Below are 23,359 nucleotides of genomic sequence, written 5' to 3'. Positions count from 1 at the left end.
ATGGGCGCAGTACAGAAAGAGTTAACAGAGTTGAAGTAACAGAAGTCTACTGTATAACTAAATAAAACATAGCATCTCAAAATACAAAATTCTTGCTTTATGTGACCTGTTAAAAGCATTTTTGTATGAGGAAATTTTTTAAAAACTGCAGATGCGATGTGGTTGTGGTGTAATAGTTGAGCGCCCACTTCGGAGCCGTGGTGATCTTGGTTCGATTTCTAGTTTTTGAACTAGTCTTTTATTTTCATATGCGTGACTGAGCATGGTGTTGCAAGGAGCCATGACGTTACTGGCATATCTCAACATGTAGCTTATAACTGCTTAGCACAGTAAACGTAAAAATCTCAGTGTCATGGCTTTCTCATAATTGTACGCAGGACAGCAAAAGGAAACTACCCTGGAACTTCCAGACTTCTCGTTCCTGTTTCAGCCCGTGCACTTCTCGCCCCTGTTTCGAGACAAAAAAGTGTGAGCAAATTTCACTTGGAATTCTTGGATAACTATGCCTTATGCATTTGCTTCCCTTGTGTCTAACGCAGTTTTTTACTTTCAAAGTTGTTTTTTTAAGAACCCTAAGTGGTCAAACTGAATCGAGCCTTCTGCTATGACATCCCTCACAACCCACTGTGCAGTTTCCAGATTATGACCCCACAGTTATCTTTTTAGCACGTTTATCTTATGCAGTGTGTAATCTAATCCAATGTTTCTACACTGCACTGTTAACAAGCTATGCCAAAATGCAAACGCCAAATCAAACGCATGCACAAAGGCGATGTATAATGCTTGTCAAGGCAAAGAGAGCTTGGCTTTCGAAAAATTCAGGCAAAGTGTACCAATTCAGCCTGCACCTGCATTCTTTTTATATTGCAGGAATTCGTTGCAGTGCCAGTACGATCTGTCAGCGGCGGTGTGGTTTGCCTTAGTGTGTGTTAGCCAATAAGGCTTGTTACATTCGATTTGAAGTGTGTTAGCAGAGTAGATCAAGTGCGTTGCATTCTGTACAGCCTATTGCTATACAGCGTGCCTTTGTCTTTCTCTTATAATTTAGATTGCAACAGTTATCGGGGAATGAAAATGCATTGGAGCCACTGAAGGTTAAGGCGGTGTTCTTTTGTAGGGTGCAATTAATGCCCTTACTTAAAAAGTAATGCCGTTTTTACTAGCTGCACAAGACATTGAAGGAACATTGCCTAAGCATGGGGCATACTTTGTGAAGTCTTTTATTTCTTCACTGCTAATGCAACACTTTAAATTTGACGTTAAAAGTGGTAAAGCACGCTGTTGTTGTGTCATCCTCTGTCTGTAGAGACTGCTAAATTGTACCTGCCATAGTTGCTCAGTATCTATTAGCAGCGAGAAGTTGGAGTGGTGCCTTCTCGTGAATGATGTCACGGCCAGGACACCATTCGCTCTGGCTCTCTCAGCTGCCACGCACGCTTTGTACATGCTCGGGATATTGGGCGTGCCAGCCGTACTTTCTGAAGGATGTTTTGACTGCTTTCTGCTGTCACGCCTAAACTGCTGTTTCTTTTTCGAAACCACGAGAATTGTGAAAATTTGCAGCTTGGATATCGCAAGCTACGTAGTGTTGAAGGAGCCTACTGCTTTTGCAATGTGGAGGTACACATTGCCTGTCCGTAAATTTTACATTAAAAAAATGTGCAATTCAGCATCGAAAGTTTTGTATGATGCTTCACTCGAAACCTAACATTCCCTTAGTACTTAGTTATGGCAGACATTGATGAAATGGTAATCTTCGTATTTTGTGTCAACATTATAAAGCTGTGTTAGAAGGATCGTGCCTGCGAAGCTTTCAGCAAGATTCCTATTACTCTGGCAGGATGTTCTAGTAAAATGTGAGCACTGTGTTAATGCGTAAAAGGAAGAGCTAGGTGCACATTTTGTATTAAAAATATTTGCAACTACTTCGCCATTTTTGGAAACAGGAACACGGAAAAAGCATTGTACATGGCTGTTAACACAATAATGTTTCATGTACAGTATGTACTTCACAAATACCGTAACGGCAATCACCTCGAAGAAAAGTTCCGTGTTTAAGATTGAGAGCCAAGCCATTACGAGTAATGGAAAGTTTGCTAGTGGCCTGCAGCTGCCTTTATCGGCAATATGGCGCACTTCTCCCACAATGCAAGCAACCAAGTGTCATTACAGCGTTGTGGCGAGGCAGACATAGTTAACGAAAGCCATCCGTTCACTATAACTTCGAATAGAAACCATGAAGCGTTTCTTTGCAGCACCAATTGCAGTGCCTAAAGTATACTCAAGGCACTAGAGCGCAGCTTAGGCAGCCTCATGATGCCTTGAAACTCCTTGGTTTATTTACACAAGCCTAAGAACTATTTACTTCGTCGGTATATAAAAGACTACCTTCTACACCCACCTTATTGAGAAGACACCACAAGCGAATTCAAATTATTTTTTTACCTTCTCTGGTGAATGATCCTATTTTCAATGTGTCCCATACTACTGAAGAATGAGGCTTCTGCTTTTGGCTCGCTGTAACTATACAGTTTAAAATGCACGTTTCATCCAAAAGTTTGGGCCGAGCAGCTGTGTAAGTTTCCATAAAAATCCATCGTAACTGTTCCTCAAGCAATGAGCACCTGTCAGTATATATATATATATATCGTCTAGCAGTGAATAAAGAATAAATATTGGACCATTTCTGTTCCTCGGTTGGTTCTTAAAATTAACTGGCAAAGAACAGCCTAATTTTGAGAAGCAGTTTAAAAAGGAAACGGCACCGGAAGGAATCTAGAATGCAGTGTTAGTTCAGTCCTCATGCTACTGCTAAACGTTTTTGTAAGGGAATGTAGAAATGAGATATTTTTCCATGAACCACATGTTGCGATCAAGCAGGTTTTAGCGGGTTAAAATCAAGGCAAATTTCGTAGGCCTAATATATAGCCAGCATTTGTTACATGATGCTGTACCATGGAAGCATGGTTGCTTATCTGTATTGTTCTATCCTGTGCTTTTGCTTTTATGATCTTATTATTCATATGAGCTATCGCTGTAGAGTGTGGAAACACCCATGCAGGGCTGGGACTTCTGCGATACAAATGCAGATTCCTGTGCCAAACAGAAAAATGACTGAAATCGTGCCACGCTGCACCCTAACGGCTTTGGCATGTGTACTCTGGCAGTGGTTCATTCGTAGCAAATCACTGTTTAAACGGTCAGTCAGCTAAGGCGTTATGCTGCTGAGCACGAGATCGCGGGATTGAATCCCGGCCGTGGCATCCGCATTCCGATGGAGGCACAATGCAAAAACGCCCGTGTGCTTGCGTTGTAGTGCACGTTAAAGAATGTCAGGTGGTTAAAATTAATCCGGAGCCCTCCACAACGGCGTGCCTGTCAATATGTAAGAGGCCGCCGGTGGCGCGAAAAAGAAGAAGAGCACGAGGAGCACGGTGTTTGCAACAGCACGAGCTCTCGAGGCGCGTGAGCCGAGGCGTAATCGAGGGATGAACGGCGCTGTCCGTTGATTATCGACGTGACTCCGGGCGAGGAAGGTCGCATCGTCAGCTACACTCTGGCGACGGGAGACTTGGAGGTCCGGCCGAGCTCATGGCGCGGGCAGTCCGAGGTGCAGCCGTCGACCGCGGAAACGTTCGAGCGAGGCTACTTGGACCAGCTGCCGCATCACATGGCTGGCCACTCCAGAGAGGATCCCTCTTCCACGGTAGACCGGCACGTTCGATTCTCCTCGGGACGCCACGTCGGCAATCATGAAGTTGCGATGCTTCCCGACGCTAGGCCTATCCAGGTGGGCCTAAGCAACACCGAGCGCCATCACTGAAGCATTGCTGAAGAGCTCCTCACCAACGAAGTACCGACGAGCTCACCACCGATAAGAGACGACGCGACGACGGCAAGGCGACTACATCATCGAGAGCGCCAACTGCTTGGGAAAGGAGCCGACAAGTCGGAACACACGTGCAACGACGGGTGCAGCAAGGTGACTCTTTGGAGCGTTTCAGGCGTGCGTCTCAGCGATAGGATGGGGTTGCCTGACATTGAAGGATTAGCCACCACAGACAAGCATAGGCGTAAATCGGAACATGCTTAGTATATATTAAGCTTTAGTTTGTATCTTTGTTAGTATTGTTCCCGCAGTGTGTTTTAGGGAGCTTGATTTTTTTTTAGTTGGAGTCTTGAGTTTGCGTGCGATTAGAAATCTGTTTGCTGTGTCGTCATGAGTATTCCTTCTCCATCTCTTACAACACCCGAACACCGTGAGATCTGTGACAAAAACATCACAGTGCCTCATAATCAGAATTGGTTTTGGCATGTAAAACACTAGAATCAATCAAACTGTGTAAAGTGCTTTTGCTTAGTCTTAGGCCGATTCGACGACAGAGTACTTTGGATAACCTTGAGGAATTTTTGAGTGCACTGCTAAATTTGAGCGCACCTTAGCCTAACGAGAGAAATTTTCTACGAGATACGAGCGCCACCTATCGGTAAAGTCAGATGGTGAACACTTCGACGGCATATGGTCTCCGAGATGGGAACGTTTTGGAGGCTATGGTAGACAGCTTGTACTGTTTGTTTCGCTGCATATCGGTGGACATGAGGAGTAAAAATACATTGCGCTCCTGGCTTCCGTTTCGCTGCCTCTCGCAGTTTCTGGACACACACACAGATAGAATTACTTAGGTGCCCTATCTATGCGAAATTCAAAGCACAATGGAATAGTGTCCCACACGTGAATTTCACTATCACGCTATACTAAAACTATCTTTCTTCAACGTTCGTTTGTGGAACGGTAATGCTATTTTCCTTAACCCGGCTATTACCCTAACGTTAAACTAAAACTGTCTGTTGTTATGTGTGTGGTATCCCGACTTAAGCAGCTGCATTGCAATGGTGGCAGAATGCAAAGGTGCTCGTGCACTTTCCGTTAGGTTCATGTTAAAGATCCTCAGGTGGTCAGAATTACTGCCAAGCTGTCTACAATGCAGATTTAAAGCATTCAGTCTTTTTTTGGGGGGGGATGTAGCAACAACCTTTGTTTTAAAACTAGGAAGAGAGCTTGCAGTGAGGCATCTGAAATCTGTCATACTTAAGCGATAGCTAAGTGGGTGGAGCTTCTGCAAATGTATCTGTACCAAATGCAGTACGAGCAAGTTTGTCACCAGTTTCACTTTCGATTTAGTCGACCTTGCACAGCTCCATTACATCAGCGGAGGCAGGCACAATTACCGCTAAAAGAATTTCTGAAGCTAATCGATGTTCATATACATCTGACATGTATGAAGTTTTGAACAGCGAGTAACATGTAGGAGCCCCAAAGCGGCCACATGACCTTGGTGTCAGTGAGAATGCGTATTGAATGCCAGCATCGGTATAACCGGTGCTGCATAGGTAAGCTCGCTCAATTGTTCGCACACGTTACGGTTGCAATTTTCAAATGGGTTCACACACTTGTTTAGTTAGCTTCGACAGCCATTTGTTGCTGAAGTTTGTCATCAGTCTCTCAGGACTGACAGGCAAAATAGCAAGCAAGAAACACTCGCCAAAAGACATGGGTGCCACTGTACCCTTGAGGAATGCGTAAAGCGCGTGTTGGTACTATTGGGTGGGCAAAAACTCGAAAGGGCCAATTAAAAAACTACAGAAATGTATTAGCTGATTGGTAAATGCTACATATTGTATCAAATTATATTTGCTGTAAAAAAAGTGAAATAAATATTTTCTCTATTTTTATGTAAGAAAACGTGAACAAGATTCTGAAACTACTTCTGGCAGCAGTAGTAGAAGCACTGGCGTGCTTCTGTTCTGTAGCCTTGGCTTCATAGCCGAGAAAAGTTGTCTGCGAGTATAGTGCCAGTGCCACGAATTTGGTTGAGTAAATGAGCACATATAAATTTTGGTGTACGAAAGCCAGCTGGGGATTCTGTGGCAGTTTTCTAGTTCAGTGCCATCATCGGCATCTGCTCGTTCCTGTCTAGTTTACTCACTGATTTTGCCATTCACAGCAGAACCTCGTTTTGGAAAACAAATGTGAAAAAAGGTGTACTAATCGTGAAAACGTGCGACCTGAAGTCACTAAAAAATTTGGAATACTCAACTGTAGTTTATATCTACATAACGCCAAGAGTTGCAGCACAGTACACTGACGCATGCCGAGCTGATGGGGCCAGAGCTGCCAGAGACTCATGTTGTCGTTATTGCGACATTGCAAGCTTACATTGGCACTCCTCTGTCCTGGGTCAGCAGCTTCCTCGGCAATCGCGTTTTAGCGGGAAGTCTTGGAAGTGCACTCAGCGATAATCGTTGCTACACGAGACGTCAATGCACGTCGAGCTCATGGGGCTTGAGGGGTTCGAAACAAGTATTGTCGTTATTCCTTTAATTTAGCCTGGGTCAACAGCTTCTTCAGGTGGTATGTTCTGGCGGAATGTTTTGACATGCCCACTAGGTGAGAATTGTTGCGGCACAAGATGCCGACATGTGTCGAACTGGTGGGGCCCGAGCGCATTGTCGATTTGCCGCTCTGATGCTTTGTCCCGCCGACGCGAAACCAAAACAAAATCGAGCTGGTTGGCGACGCCAAAAGATGATTCTGCCTGAGCAAAACATGATGCTCACGTTGCGCCTTGTGAAACCATAAACAGCAGTGGGTTTGGATGATCGCCTATTAAAAGAGTGCAGTACGCTTCGAACGGCAATGTGCTATATGCGCATCATATAGGCGAATGAGAAGAAAGGGAACCGAGGGGCCCAATTTTTAATAATCATATCATAAAAAGCCTGCAAACAATGACTTCTTATGATATGTTTGTTGGCTTCTCATGATATCATATAAGTGAAGATGGTTATCTCAGTAGGGTTGGCGGCAATAGCTGTAGGTGCGACGAACCGCGAGGTGATTTGCTGGTAGTGGAAACTAAGTGCGGGCCGGCATTTACACGTGACACATGCGGACGAGTACTGCAGTGTAGCTGCCGTGGGGGCACCAACTGCTCTAAATCGCGCGTGCTTTGCACCTTTTTTTTGTTCTCGTGTCACCTTGTGGTCAGAAAACATATCGTACGATCGCAGTCCAGCATTGTACTGAACGTTGGTGCCAAAAGATGGTGTTTTAGGGAACATATTGTTACGTGAAGAACGAGTCAGTAATTACTGACGGGCAACTGTTTACAGGTTGTATTTACAGCAGCGGCTGCAGCGCTGACCGGTTAGGCTCACAGCGCGAGCCCAGCTCGTTCTTCCTCTTCTTTTCTCGAGTGATGGCGCCCGCGCGCCTCGGTCAAACAATCAAATAACGCACACGTGTAGCAATATTAACCTGTAAAAAGGAAGCCTAATAATATTGGGTCATTTTTCGTGTTCTCGATCGTGAACGTTGGCCCCAGGAAATCTCGCAAAATGGATAAGGTTCTTGTTTAATAGGATATTGAAAATACTCAGTAATCTATGAAAATGAGCAACTGCTGATGCCAGTCATGCACAAGTGTCTCATGTTAAACATTTTAGCTTAACTGTTTTCAGAAAAATATTCATTGATGCTGACATGCAAGTTTCAGAGTGCTTCCTGTGACTCATGGGTTCTCAAAGTGGGTTCCGCGGAACCTACGGGTTCCGCAGGCCCCTGCTCGGGGTTCCGCGTGCCATTGATAAATTTTCCCTGGTCCCGCTCTCGACAAGTGTCTAAAACGGCGAACACGAGGTGCGCTTGATCCAAAGAACCTCCATTACCCGTTGCCCGAGTGTCAAAGAGCACATCACAGTGCGTAACAGCAACGCGCGAACTGCGCAATAAATACGCAAGCAGCGTGTAGCCGCCCAACCTCTGAGAACGGGCAGCGCGCCTAAGCTTTCGCACTTGAATCTCGGAGGCCGTAACTTACCACCATGCGCCTTTCTCCTATTTGTAGATAGGGTAGGTGCCGATAGCGTGCGAAAAATTAAAAAAAAAGAAAAAAAAAAACGCGGAGCACCGCAAATGCGCGCCGCAGAAGAGCAAGAACGGCGTCGCGTCCAACCGAAACGAAGCGGCGCAGTCCGCATCGCCGTGGTCCTCAGCAGCAATCGTACGCGGCACGTGACTGACAGCAACGCCGAAGAGCTTCGTGCCTAATTGTGCCTTTAAAGCCTTTATTCTTGCGTTTATCGCCGCGCGTAACACCGCGTTGGCGGCTAGCCGCGTGCCTCCGTAAGTGCGTAGTCGCTATCTCTCATCGCGTCGATAACCACCGCAGTTTCGTCCGCAGCGGTTGCGGCAAATAGTAGTTTCGTTTTCACTTGATGCGCGCGTCGGCAGCGTGCCTTCACAACTGCGTAGTCGCCTCCCATGGCAGCGTCGATAGCGACCGCAGTTTCGTCCGCACTTCTTGGCGCGAAAGGTAGTTTCGTTTTTACTTGGTGCGTCTGTCAGCCACCTGCCTTCTGAACCGTAAAGTGGCCGTCCATGATCGCGTCGATAGCGGCCACGGTTTCGTCCACACTTCTTGCTGCGAACGGTAGTTTCGTTTTGACTTGGTGCGTGCGTCAGCCGCCTGCCTTCTGAACCGCAAGGTCGCCGTCCATGATCGCTTCGATAGCGGCCGCGGTTTCGTCGACAGCGGTTGCGACAAGCAGTAGTTTCGCTTTTACTCAGTGCAAAGCTGTCGAAGATAAAAAGCACCGGCTACATCACGATGGACGGACAATTTGTTGGCGAGCAGCTGAGTGGCGAAAAAATAATCGGGATGTGCGCTCGTTGGTGCAAAGCGCGTCTCAGATGAAAACGCGCGCCGCGAAGGATGTCGCGAGGCCTTCGCCGCTGCTCGCGCTAATCAGTCATGAGATGAAGAGAATTTCAGCTTCCCCACCTGTCTTGTGCTAAATAGAAACAAGATTTGACGATTCATTGAGTAAATAAACGCGTGTTGACGTAATGCAGCATTTGTTTGTTTTCTTGATACCCTCGATAATTCGGTTAAATCGGGGGGGGGGGGGGGTTCCTTGGCACTTTATGGAGCAGGGTTCCTTGGGATGAATGTACCTGAGAACCCCTGCTGTGACTATTGCACGAAATATTTACACATTGAAAAAGTGTGAATCAAGAAGCAGAAAAAAGCGGGAAAGGCCACAGAAGCAAGAACATCCAACTTCTGCAGTAACTATTGGCAGCAGCTCCAGTGCCGGCCATGAGTTGCATGAATTTGGCTGACAATATTCAAACTCTACACTTTGGCAGGCACATCTATTAAAGAGAAGGTTATCATTCATCTTCGCATCCATGTCTAGTTGTACCTCGGTGTTACAAACTTGGATATAACAAATGATCAGATATAACAGTGTAGGGGCCGTATTCTGAAACGTTCGCCTAGGCGAAATTTCGCGTAGGCGAAATCAGCGTGCGCGCCGATTGGCTGGTTCAGCAAAATTTATTGACGTTGGTTCAACCACCCAATCAGCTCATCCAATTTTGCTAAAACAGCCAATCAGCGCACGCCTGAAAGCGAAAAAAGAAATTTCGCCTAGGCGAACGTTTCAGAATACGGCCCTAGTTGAAATTTTTCTAGCCAATTGCCAATATTAGCATGTAGCAAAGGTATGCTTGTAATTAGTGTTTGTTGTAACGAAAGTGTTTTTATGTTAGATGAAATTTCTTTGACTGATTTCGACTGTACATGGACTTTTAAATTGATTCCTATGCAGGCTGTACTTTGATCAGTGAGGCTACATTGAGAGCCACATGTACAGTCTGTTTCACACTTAGGGGAAATCACGGAGCGCATTGCATCGCGATGCGGCGAGCGCTGGAGTCAGGCGCTGGAAGCAGCTCGCGCAGGCGCTGACGCTCGAGGCGCGTTATCTTGCGTCAAGCAGTCGACGCAGTTCAAGATAACGCGCTTCGAGCGTCTGAGCCTGCGCGAGCTGCTTCCGGCACCCGACTTCAGCGCTCGCCACATCGCGATGCAATGCGCTCCGAGATTTCCCCTAAGTGTGAAACAGACTGTACAGCATGCTGACTTGTCATAGCTAGAAACAAAATAAAATATCCTTCTCTATTCGTGGTTTTCAATTTTGCCACAGCGGAAGTAACAGGCAGACTTGACCTGGTGACTACCACCGTTACCAAGACGGTAGCAAGAGACCTCTTTGGATGGAACTTGTCTCGAACATTTGCATACATATCTCTACTTCCCAACTTTTTGACACATGGAGGCTTTGACGTTTAATAACTGCATGCTGTAACAGTGTTGGCCTCTGTTTTCATTGGCTGTTTCTGGCTGTTTGTGTTGTGTAAACAAAGTACAGGTGCACCAAACAGGTGTCATTAGTATTTCAAGTACGACGAAATTAGTTATGCAGTCGGTCTCGGATGCATCTAACTCAAAGGAAATCACGAAATAGTTCGATATATTGATAATTCGAAATACAAAAATGCTTATCTGTAGCACATCTTCGACAGTTTCTGGAGATGGTCAAAAGCGGCAATTTATAGATTTTGGTCTCCAAGACCGTGTGGAAAGCACGAAAATGTAATTCATTTTTGCACATGAATGTTAGAAGATGCTTGCACTGTGGAATGGTTCTTGATATACTCTCAATGCTAACCCTGTAAGTCCACCTTGCCTGACCGCTAAACCGCAGTGCACCTCGTGCACGTACAACTGCTTGTCGCGTGTCTTTGTTCAGGATAAAGTAGACGTGGATGCAGCGCGGAGGCAAACCAGTGTGTATAATTTGGATATCTGCATTGCTGCCATCAGCGCATTTGTACTGTGAATCGCACCTGAACGTGCCCGGCATGCCCCGCTGAAATAAGCCATTTAAAAATGTCGGATCATCATACATCGGCAATGAGTCAATAAGGCAGGTGTCTGATTTCAGTTTCAAAACTGACACTGTGCTCTCTGTCACTGGTCATCCCTTCTCATCAGCTCGTCTGTTCTTGTGTGCCGCTCGGCACTCCAGCAGCTCGTGGTTCTTGGCCCTTCCGTTCAAGCCTCTGGGTCGGTGACTGCCAACAGTACATCGATGCTGTTAGATTCAAAAATTGCTTTCAGCATGCAGGACATCCGAGCCCATTCCCACTCGTGTAACATGGCAAGCAAGGATCAAAAGCAGAATGCGGGGCAGTGAATCGCATAGTGATGAGTGTTGCATTCCCACAGTGGTCTTTCTGCGATTAAAGTGCAGATGTTGCATGTGGTGGTTTCGTTAAATCGAAGCTAAATGTAAATAATAATTCAAGCAGAGGTTGGGATGACGTGATCTGATTCATTTTGGCGACAGAACACTAAAATGTCAGCCGATGCAATGCCTTGTCTACAAAAAGACAAACCCAGTGGCTCAAAATTTCCAGTCAGGCATTCCATGCCTAGAGCCTCTCCTTGAAAAGGTCAAGTGTCATCCTAGTTTTTGCCTTCTTGTTGACAGCATGTCGGACTTGTAGGCCTTTCACATTTTTGATGCAGAGTGGCTATCGGCTCTTGCCATTAACAAGCGGCCACTGTTTGCACGAGCTATCCATATTCGCAGCGAGCAAAACTAACCTTGCTCATCTTTCTTCCATAGTGCCCTTCAGATTCAATGTCTTGTTTCACAGCATCAGCCAAAATAGCGCTGTTTTGAATTAGTCAGAATTGAATATTTTCGACGGCTTGTGAAGTGATTGTGTACCCCTTAGACGAGTGCACTTGCTGAGGTGTGGTGCGGTGCAATGTTTGATATTGTTACACAAGAGAATGTCCGCGACGTCAGTGGTGCAACTGGTAGGGAGAGCCCGCGTGATAGCGTATCGGGGTGGCGTAATCAGTTGCGACAGCTACTCATTTGTTCCCCGAAGATGACGTGGGAAAGGGGCCGAGGAGGTCTAATCCAACACAAATGAACGGTCCCACAGGGACGGTGATCGGCTGGAGATGACCGGCAGGTAGCACGTGAGGTGTTTTCCAACGCTGGCAGGGATCACAGGCAGCAACATAGCGTCGGACGGAGCGAGGAGACCAGGCCAATAGCAGCCGCGCCGGACGCGGTCGTACTGCATTTGCACGATTGTAGGTCGACCCATTTTTTCAAATTTGACAACCCAATGTTGGCGGTCGACTTAGAATCGAAACTGAACTGTGTACCGCTGGTAGCGGCAAGAGAAACGAGAAATCAGGGGCGCTACGGCGTGGTTACAACTTTGCACCTACGTTTCCATGGTTACGGTAGAAGTATAGCGTATTAATTTACTGTATTGCATACATTGAGATTGTGCGCACCACGAGTGCACGGCTGTTGTGGGAGCATCGATCATGGAAGAGCCGCCATTTGGGGGTATTGGTAGTTGGTGGAAGAGCCGTCGTTTGGGGGGTATTGGTAGTTGGCGGAAGAGCCGCCGTTAGGGGGGTATGGTAGTTGGCGGATGAGCCGTCGTTTGGGGGGTATTAGTAGTTGGCGGAAGAGCTTTTCTTTGAGATACGATTGTTTTCGACGGCCACGCGCATCTGTCACTTCTGCTGTTGTGCTGAATTGTCGCGCCTGTCATGAGTGCCAAGAACTTTCGGCGCTCGTTCACAGCAGCGTTCAAATGGGCTGCTATCCTCCATGCCATGGAAACTAACAACTGCGCAGCGGGACGCAAGTTTGGAGTCAGTGAACGTGTGGTGCGGCAGTGGCGGCTTCAGCACGAGAAAATTTGGCCTCCCTGGCTACTGTGTGCGGGTGGGTCCTCTCTGCGGGGGCGGCTGTAGCGCGTCATGTCGTGGTGCGGTCGTTCGCGAAGTGTGGACTCGCACTTGATGACGACGTGCTGTGGGACCGCAGCAGCTATGATGGCAGCAGTGCCAGTGAGGTCGACTCTAGTGACGATGAGTAGTCTCAGCAACCCCATCAATAAATTTCCCTTGTGTGAATGCACTCACGTGGTTTTTCTCCCCCCCCCTTTTTTGAGACATGAAATTTGGGGGGGGTCGACCTACATTCGAGTCGACTTACAATCGTGTAAATACAGTACGTGCGGGTTACGCCAAGATGTCCTGCAGTGGGTGTGTCATGCATCTCAAAGAGCACAGTCTGTCGTAGATGTTTTGGCATGACAAGAAGAAGATCAGATCCATCAGGGAGGAAGTTCCTTTGGTACAGAATGCCGCCTTGGAGGACATATCGGCGAACGGAGGAGTCGGTAGGTGTAGAGCGCAGACGCTCGATGATTGCTCGCAGCGATAGATCCCGGTACTGCTCATCGGCGATGTTAGCGAAGTCAGACACAGAGAAAATACTGTTGGCGGTACTACTGTCGGTGTCGTCAGGCTCGTCTACCGGGTAGCGAGACAGGCAGTCAGCGTCCTTGTGTAGTCTGCCGGATTTGTAGGTAACAGTATACGAATATTCTTGGAGGCTTAAGGCCCAGCGACCAAGTTTTCCTGTAGGATCTTTCAGTGAGCATAACCAGCAAAGCGCGTGGTGGTCTGTGACAACGGAAAAGGGCTGGCCATAAAGGTATATAATCCAAGGTGCTGATAATCCACGCAAAAGCGCCATGAGCCATCCTTCTTTTTTAGCGGTACAACAGGTGACGCCCATGGACTACACGACGGTTCAATAATGTTCTTGGCAAGCATTTTGCGAACTTGTGCATGAATAACTTGACGCTCAGCTGGGGACACTCGATACGGGCGGCGATGAATAGGAGGGGAATTGCCGGTGTTAATGCGATGTTTAACAGCTGTAGTTCGCGCCAAGGGACAATCGTTAAAGTCAAAAATATCGTGGTAGGATAACAGAACGCGTTAGAGCTCACGAGCAAGCTGGGACGGCATGTCGGGCGCAATCATTTTCTGGAAGTCGGCAATGGTACAAGTTTCCGACTGCGATGGTAGAGTAGGATCGGCTGAATTGTCCTCTACTGCAATAGATGCTACTGTGTGATCCTTGAATGAGCAAAGCTGGGCCAGAGACATCCCGCGTGGCAGCACTTGTGCCGTCAAGCCAAAATTGACCACTGGCAGGCAGACACAATTTGCCGTAACAGATAAAACTGTATGAGGCACTGTGATCTCGTGTGTAAGCAGGATGTCTTGCATGGGAGCCGCGATTTAGTGACCGCCGGGCACCGGTGGGGATGACACTAAGTCAACGTAAGTCAGTGCCGAAGGGGGCAAGCAAACGAAGTCGACGGAACTGAGGCGACGAGGGTGTTGTTCAGAGGGATCCAGAACAGGCAGGTCAAGGCGGAGAGTACTGGCGGAACAGTCGATGAGAGCAGAATGCACGGACAGGAAGTCCAAGCCGAGGATGATGTCGTGGGGACAGTGGGCGATGACTGTGAATAGCACGATAGTGGAGCAATTGGCGAAGGAGACACAGGCGGCACACATACCAATTACGGGGGCTGTTCCGCCATCGGCGTTACGGACAACAGGCGTCGTGGCGGGTGTGAGTATTTTCTTCAGCCGGTTACGAAGGTCAGTGCTCATTACGGAGACATGCGCCCCAGTGTCAATAACAGCAGATACAGAAACACCGTTGACTTGCACGTCAAGAAGGTTCAGATGAGTGGGCAACATCAGTAGAGGATTTGGCGGCGTAGGGAGCAATGCAGCGTCACCTCGAGGCGCTGCATCGTCTAATTTTCTGGCTGGAAGCGGCGTCCGAAGGGAGTCGGCGAATAGGAGCGACGGGGCTGAGGAGAGCCTCAGTGTCAATAACAGCAGATATAGAAACACCGTCGACTTGCACGTCAAGAAGGTTCAAATGAGTGGGCAACGTCAGTAGAGGATTTGGCGGCGTAGGGAGCAATGCAGCGTCACCTCGAGGCGCTGCGTCGTCTAATTTTCTGGCTGGAAGCGGCGTCCGAAGGGAGTCGGTGAATAGGAGCGACGGGGCTGAGGAGAGCGAGATAGTCTTCGTTGGGGCGAAGGCGAACGAGAATAGGGGCGGGTCGGCGCAGGAGAATCAGTGGCGGCATTATCGGAGCGTGCGGCATAGGGTCGAGAAGGGCCACCTGGGCGAGAGTAGGCAGTATAAGTAGACCGGGTCGGGGAACTCCAGCAACTGCGACAATGGCGAGAAATGTGTCCGAGTCGACGGCAGTGAAAACAAATGGGCTTGTCGTCAGCAGTGCGCCATTCAGATGGGTTGCAGAAATGTGGTGGGTAATAAGATGTGGGACGGGGCGGAATCGAAGAAGCCGGGTGGGTATCAGGGCGATGGGCCGAGCAGACGGTGTGAAGACCCATGTTCGCGAACTCCTGGCGGACAACTGCCTGGATCAGGGAAACCGTGACTGCAGGTGTGTTGGAGGAGCTGGAGTCGAAGGCAGCCGGATAGGCGGCCTCAATCTCACGCCGTACGATCCTGGTAACATCACCAGTGTTGTTGGGACGAGGAGCGTCGGCACTGGAAGATGTCGCTGGGGTATTGGGCAGACGGGCAAACTGCTGGTCGATACGTCGGCTTTTAGCAAGTTCCAGGCGGCGACACTCTTTTATAACTGCATCCACCGTCGCCACGTTGTTGAATACGAGCAAGTTGAAGGCGTCATCGGCAATGCCTTTGAGGATGTGGGAAACCTTGTCTGGCTCAGTCATGTGTGCGTCAACTTTGCGGCACAGAGCCAAGACGTCCTGAATGTACGTGATGTAGCTCTCTATAGACGTCTGCACACGGCCAGATAACGCCCACTGCGCGGCTAGTTGATGACCATAGGGGTTGCCAAACAAGTCTCGGAGCTTTTGTTTAAGCGAATCCCAACTGGTGATCTCATCTTCGTGTGTCCAAAACGAAACTCGAGGTTTGCCACCGAGGTAAAAGAGTGCATTGGCGAGCATGATAGTAGGGTCTCACCAGTTATTGTGGCTGACGTGTTTGTACAGGCTGATCCAGTCGTCGATGTCTTCCCCATCTTTGCCCGAGAATACGCCAGGATTGCGGGAAGCGGGGAGAGCGATGTAGGTCGTCGAAGTGGCAGCAGGTGTCGGAGCCATCTGAGTCGAGCTGTCATCAATGGGAGCTATGGCGGAAGGCTCGACGTACCGTCCACTGCGAAGCTCCGTGACGAGGTACAGGGAATGTCCACCTCCACCAGATATGTTACGTAGGAAGACGCAGACGAATAGCTGTATACAAATATATTTACAAAGAAATGCGCCGCACTTGGCCAAGAAGCCACAGCCCGCAGTAGCCTCTAATCTTCGTCGTCGTCTTCACACTGCTCGCCTCTTCGTCAAAGCAAATTCTGTTCCGTAGCAATATATTGAATATGGCGATAAACAGGCATGGGATAAACGTGTACTGCAGCATTCTAGTTTCGCACGACAATTCCAAGAGGATGTTGCAACTTCTAGGGGGAACCGTCAATGCATGAGTGAGGTCATCTATCGCATTGTCAAGCAAGGAATTGCGCTACCTAGGTGTCGCATGTGGAGGTGATGGCAGACACACTCTGGCAGGTTACTTAGTTTTAGAATTTTTTTACCTTCATAATTAGCGGTGGTCCTGGTTGGTTGTTCTCTTTCTCTCACCCTTTATGCATTCATATTATGGCTCATGGACATGGCTTTTCATGTATACAGCTTAAATCACTAATAACTTAACCATTTATAGTGCAAAACTGGCTACAATGCGGCCTTTTCTGATTATCATTTACCCTCCCATAGCACTCCATGTATACGCATATACTGTGTACAGTGCAGCTGCGTGAGAAGAAATACTGGTTATAATGCGGCTTCCACGGGAGAATCCTGCCGACAAGCACAGCAGCAAGCACGCTTCTCAACAAGGTGCGCCCGCCGATGAGAGAGTAGAGCAACAAGGGCGATGCGGAGGAGGAGTGTGGAATGTGAAGCAAACAAACCAAAAAAACGAGCGCGATGCAACGAGGGTTTTGCGGAGGAGAAGCATGGAATGTGGAACAAAGAAAAGAACAAAGAAAAAAAGTGGCAGCATGATGCGTGCGTGCGGTGTTTTGCCTAGGCAACAGAGAAGCCTTTTGCTCAGCTGCTTATCAGTGCTGTGCTTTGCACTGAACACAGCTTAAGTTTCTGTGCACCTGTCGCAATGCAAGTTGTGAAGTGCAGATATCGCACAGGCAATGCTGTCAGTTTAAGCAGTGTTCCACAAATATAGTTTGGAGCTATTAGCTTTATGTGCAATGGTGAGCTTCCACAGTTCATAACTGTGGGCACACATGCCAACTTGTTCGGAATTCGTAGTAGTTGCTACGGCTGATCGCCCAAGGAACCGAACTATGCTTTGTACACATTGCTGTCAGTTGAGCCCGTGCATGTGATCGCATGCGTAGTCTCTATGAGTCTATGTAATCGTCTACGGGTATGAACAAGCACAACCCCTATACCTTCCCGCAACGGCATACCACCCGACACCCCCGCCGGCTAGGCCTAACCAGTGCGCCTTGTCAGCAACCAAATTCCTAGTTTATTGCCGAGTCAACGAAATGCGTTGCAATGACTGTACAGCACATGGAAAGCAGAGAAACCACCTTGATAACGACACGTGAGGGTACGAGCAACACCCGAATGGCAGCAACTTGGTCTGTGGTCGCCATGTTTTCGACACTGTGCATACGCTGATCAGTCCAAGAAATTAGATGAAACCTAGTGCGCCTAAAATTTCAGTCGTCGGCATTTTTTTTTCGCTTTTTATTTTTAAATTATTCTTACTTTGTCTGCTTCATGTGAAAACCGCGGGTACTTGAACATTAACCTTTCAAAATTCGTAAATTTAAACAGATGCAACACTCCTGGTCACATGCTTCGATTCTCGAATACGCATGGCTGCTTGGTCGACATGTTTTGTATATGCGCAAGCCTTGAAAACCTTTGTTTTGGTTATAATGCGGATATTAATGACTCCGGTGACTTACGTTATAAGTGGTCTACACTGTACATAGTATTGTATCACAAATAAACCTTTAGTTTCAAGTTATCATTTCTATATGTTGTTTCCGTTCTGTCTCGTCCTTTGTTCCATGCTAAGAAGTATGATCATGATATAACAACTAGCCCGATGTCTAACACAGTTCAGATGAAAGCACATTTGATGGTAATAGTGGATACACACGGTTTTTTAAGGGCCATCATGTGCCTTCATCATGAGCAATTTCATGCTTGATGGAGTCTCTAGGCTTGCTGGCTCGATACATCCAATTAAAGGCATATTTGTTTCATGCAGGAACAAAGCAGAGAAGACATCAAAGCGGGGTGTCCTTCCAAGTGGGAGTAACTCTGGGTGAGAAGAAAGCTTGTATTCCTTTCTTTAGTATGATTCCTATGTTGATTGTAATTAGTCATTGTAGCATTGCAGAGCAGTGATTCAGAGTTGCTTGAACACCTACAACCAGTTAGATTCCAGTTGCTTGGACACCTATATTGCAAAATACATGGGTCTGTGCACATGTTCAAAGAGTGGTTTGCTTTATTAGAAATGAGAATATGAATGTATTTGCACTGTGATGCTTGAATGCTTGGTAGTAGTGAGATGAAGGCCCCGTCACAATATTTAAGAGCTCGAATATTAGATATTACATTCACCAATCAAGTTATTCGAACACTCACTGTTAAATTCGAAGTTGAATATTGGAGTTTTCGCACACCCCTAGAGATTGTCTTTCACTAGACTTCAACACTGCTATTTGTGCATTTTGGCGACAGAGAAGCCTTTTGCTCAGCTGCTTATCAGTGCTGTGCTTTGCACTGAACACAGCTTAAGTTTCTGTGCACCTGTCGCAATGCAAGTTATGAAGTGCAGATATCGCACAGGCAATGCTGTCAGTTTAAGCAGTGTTCCACAAATATAGTTTGGAGCTATTAGCTTTATGTGCAATTGTGAGCTTCCACAGTTCATAACTGTGGGCACACATGCCAACTTGTTCGGAATTCGTAGTAGTTGCTACGGCTGATCGCCCAAGGAACCGAACTATGCTTTGTACGCATTGCTGTCAGTTGAGCCCGTGCATGTGATCGCATGTGTAGTCTCTATGAGTCTATGTAATCGTCTACGGGTATGAACAAGCACAACCCCTATACCTTCCCGCAACGGCATACCACCCGACACCCCCGCCGGCTAGGCCTAACCAGTGCGCCTTGTCAGCAACCAAATTCCTAGTTTGTTGCCGAGTCAACGAAATGCGTTGCAATGACTGTACAGCACATGGAAAGCAGAGAAACCACCTTGATAACGACACGTGAGGGTACGAGCAACACCCGAATGGCAGCAACTTGGTCTGTGGTCGCCATGTTTTCGACACTGTGCATACGCTGATCAGTCCAAGAAATTAGATGAAACCTAGTGCGCCTAAAATTTCGGTCGTCGGCATTTTTTTTTTCGCTTTTTATTTTTTAATTCTTACTTTGGCTGCTTCATGCAAAAACCGCGGGTACTTGAACATTAACCTTTCAAAATTCTCGGATACGCATTGCTGCTTGGTCGACATGTTTTGTATATGCGCAAGCCTTGAAAAACATTGTTTTGGTGATAATGCGGATATTCATGACTCCGGTGACTTACGTTATAAGCGGTCTGCACTACATAGTATTGTATCACAAATAAACCTTTAGTTTCAAGTTATCGTTTCTGTAAGTTGTTTCCGTTCTGTCTCGTCCTGTGTTCCGTGCTAAGAAGTATCATCATGGTATACCAACTAGCCCGATGTCTAACACAGTTCAGATGAAAGCACATTTGATGGCAATAGTGGATACACACGGTTTTTTAAGGGCCATCATGTGCCTTCATCATGAGCAATTTCATGCTTGATGGAGTCTCTAGGCTTGCTGGCTCGATACATCCAATTAAAGGCATTGTACCGGAGCACATCGGCACCAGCTCTGTGCCAGCCAGTGTGTGGAAGAAGACGTTGACGATCGTGTGGTTCGCGCTAGGTCGGTTTTCAACGACCCAGCTTGTTAAACCGCTTTATCAAGTCTACCTGCAAAATACTCTTGTTGCATTTGGTGGAAGTGCTGGGTCGTCCCCTTCAGCATCCTGGAACTCCGCAGCTGTACGCTACCATCTGCCTTCACAATGACCGAGGACGCCGGACCCTCGCGAGCTTTTCCCGCTCCCACACCAGTCGTGTGCTCTGGGGTGCTTCGTCAGCGTGATCCTCCAGTCTTCAGTGGCACTGACGATCACGACGTGGAAGACTGGCTGGTCGAGTATGAACGTGTTAGTGCACGCAACAAGTGTTATGACCGCAACAAGTTGACTCACGCCATCTTTTATCTTACCGGCGTGGCCCATCTGTGGTTCAAGAACCACGAGGCTGATTTTACCACCTGGTCAGCTTTCAAAGAGACCCTCGTTTCGTTTTTCGGTCGGCCAGCGGTGCGCAAGCTTCGCGCTGAACACAGCCTCCGCGGACGATCTCAACAAATTGGTGAGACCTTCACAAGCTACATTGAGGATGTCATCGGCCTCTGTAGGTGAGTGAATGCGTCCATGTCTGAACCTGACCGAATCAAACACATAATGAAAGGTATCGACGATGACGCTTTTCATATGCTCGTGGCCAAAAACCCACAGAGCATTACTGAAGTTATTGAACTTTGCCAAAGTTTTGACGAGCTGCGTAAACAGCGCATCTCCACACGTCGCCCTGGAATGCAAACAGCTGACCTTTCAGCTTTGGCTCCCAGCAGCGCTGGTTTTGATTACACCTCGTTGCTGCCTCAAATTCAGCAATACGTACGTGAGGAAGTTGCACGTCAGCTCTCTCTTGTGGCATCGGTCACTGAGCCTCTGCCCCCACTGGACCAGACGCAAGTTGCTGAGGCCCTACCGTCCCCCGCTTCGCCGCCGCACGTTACGGCGCCGCCGCAAGTAACGGCGCCACTAACTTATGCTGAGGCCCTTACACGATCTCATGCCCAACTGACGCCAGTCCCATCCAGCCCAACCACCAACTTGTACACTCCGCCAAGTCCGGTACGGCCGGTTTACGTACCGTTCTCGCATCCAAGCCCACCTCTAAACCCCTGGCGCACTCCGGACAACCGGCCAGTGTGCTACGCTTGCGGTATTCCGGGACATGTTGCGCGCTTCTGTCGCCACCGGGGACTCTATTTTCGCGATGGCGCTCCCAACCTTAGGCATGTCCCTCAGCAAGCTACACACCGTCTTGCATCTGACGCCACGGACTCGTATTCACGTCCCCCCGCCTTCAGTTCATGCCGATCTCCTTCTCCCCGCCGCCGCTCCCTTTCCCCCATGCTTCGCCGTTCCAACCATGACCAGGAGGAAAACTAACAGCCGCAGTTCCTGAGGCAAGAACTGCGCCGTCGTCGAAATTTGCAAGGCCTCTTCTTTCGCCGCCTAACGAGATTGTAGTGTTTATAGACGGTGTCGCGATGAACGCTCTTGTCGACACAGGAGCAGCTGTTTGTGTGATTAGTGAGATTCTCTGCCGCAAACTGAACAAAGTGACGACTCCGCTTTTTGATATTTCACTACGCACAGCGAGCTCGCAGCACGTCAAGCCTTCGGCCACCTGCACCACTCGTGTTGTAATTCAAGATGCGCTCTACATTGTCGAACTTGTCGTCCTTTCTCATGCATCGCACGCCGTTATCCTGGGCTGGGACTTCCTTTCCGCGCATCATGCAGTTGTTGACTGCGCATGTGCACAACTCGCCTTGTCTCCATTCTGTACCGCAACCGACGATGACCCTGGCCCGTCTGCTAAAGTGGTTGTAGCTGCTGACGTCATCATCTCTACCTTCTCTGTCGCCTTAGTGTCGCTGTGACGCTGTCCCCAATTCAACTGCTCTTTTTGTACCGTCTGGCGAATGTGCGCATTGCCGGAACGTTGTCCTACTGTTCGCAGTCGTCTCACTTGATGATTCCAGTGCAGTTTACGCATGTAATCCGATTCCCTGCCCTTCAACTCTATTACATGGCGAATCTGTTGGGCGTCTCGACACTTTTGATGCCATCTTTCCGTTTGATGCGCCTTGTGATACGACACCACTGCCTATCGATGCCGCCACTTCTGCCGCTGCTCCCGCCTCACCAGACCACGACGTCTTGTTGCGCAGCGTCGATAACGCGCTCCCGCAAGCTCAGCGCAATCAGCTCGTTCAACTCTTTGACCGTTTTCGGACCTCTTTCGACCTTGGCCAACCTTGTTTGGGGCGCACGTCAGTGGTTGTTCACCATATTGACACCGGTCACCATGCTCCACTGCGTCAGCGTCCCTACCGAGTGTCACAAACCGAACGCAGCGTCATCAGTGAACAAGTCGATGACATGCTGCAACGCGGCGTGATCCAGCAGTCACACAGTCCTTGGGCTTCTCCGGTCGTACTGGTGTGGAAAAAGGACAGCTCAATCAGATTTAGCGTGGATTACCGCCGACTAAACAAGATCACACGTAAGGATGTTTATCCTCTACCACGAATAGACGATGCTCTCGATTGTCTACAAGGTGCCGAATTTTTTTCTTCCCTGGATCTTCGCTCTGGATACTGGCAAGTGCCAATGGCTGCAGCGGACCGTCCAAAAACGGCTTTTGTGACCCCTGACGGGTTATACGAATTTAATGTGATGCCCTTCGGCCTGTGTAACGCGCCTGCGACTTTCGTGAGGATGATGGATTCTATCCTCCGGGGACTTAAGTGGCGTACCTGTCTTTGCTACTTAGACGACATAGTTGTCTTTTCTCCCAATTTTGCATCTCATCTCGATCGCCTCGAGCAAGTTATTGAGTATCTCACAGCCGCTGGTTTGCAATTAAACTTGAAAAAATGCCATTTTTGTGCCAGACAGCTTACGATTCTAGGCCACGTCATTTCACAAGAGGGAATCCTACCAGACCCCGCCAAACTGCGAGCCGTTGCCGAATTTCCTAAGCCAGCCACTCTTAAAGAGCTCCGTAGCTTCATCGGCTTGTGGTCTTATTTTCGGAGTTTTATCCGTAATTTCGCCTCTATTATCGCCCCCTTGACTCAGCTACTTGCCAGCAGCGCTGACCTCTCGGCATGGAATCCCGATTGCGACGAGTCATTTATGACGCTCCGCCGGCTCCTTATTACCCTCTAGTAGTGTGCCACTTCGATCCCAATGCGCCTACTGAATTTCACACGGACGCTAGCAGTGTCCGTCTTGGTGCCATCCTTGCCCAACGCAAAGACGGCTATGATGAGTATGTCATTGCATATGCCTGCCGTACCCTAACAAAGGCAGAGTCGAACTATTCTGTAAGGGAAAAGAATGTTTGGCAATTATTTGGGCAATCAGCAAATTCTGTACTTACCTTTATGGACACCAATTTGACGTTGTGACTGACCACCATGCCTTATGCTGGTTGTCATCTATTAAAGACCCCACTGGCCGCCTCGCTCGTTGGGCTTTACGCCTTCACAAGTATGACATACGTGTTATTTATCGCTCG

The 23,359-nt window shown here is 48.2% G+C and overlaps 1 protein-coding gene across 5 annotated transcripts in view; it reads left to right on the top strand.

Annotated features, from left to right (window-relative positions):
* LOC119437524 (uncharacterized) overlaps positions 1–23,359 on the top strand; it is a 132,249-nt gene that overhangs the window by 62,321 nt on the left and 46,569 nt on the right. For 4 of the 5 annotated variants that reach the window (XM_049660656.1, XM_049660657.1, XM_049660655.1 and 1 more), the window contains exons 5-6: positions 378–468; positions 18,145–18,201. In XM_049660656.1, the coding sequence (XP_049516613.1) occupies positions 378–468; positions 18,145–18,201 (148 nt within the window). The remainder of the gene's footprint in view (positions 1–377; positions 469–18,144; positions 18,202–23,359) is intronic. The other variant, XM_049660654.1, reaches the window with a different exon arrangement.

Source organism: Dermacentor silvarum, chromosome 1 (assembly GCF_013339745.2).
Source record: "Dermacentor silvarum isolate Dsil-2018 chromosome 1, BIME_Dsil_1.4, whole genome shotgun sequence".
Taxonomy (NCBI): Eukaryota; Metazoa; Arthropoda; class Arachnida; order Ixodida; family Ixodidae; genus Dermacentor; species Dermacentor silvarum.
This window is presented reverse-complemented; position numbering and strand designations above follow the sequence as displayed.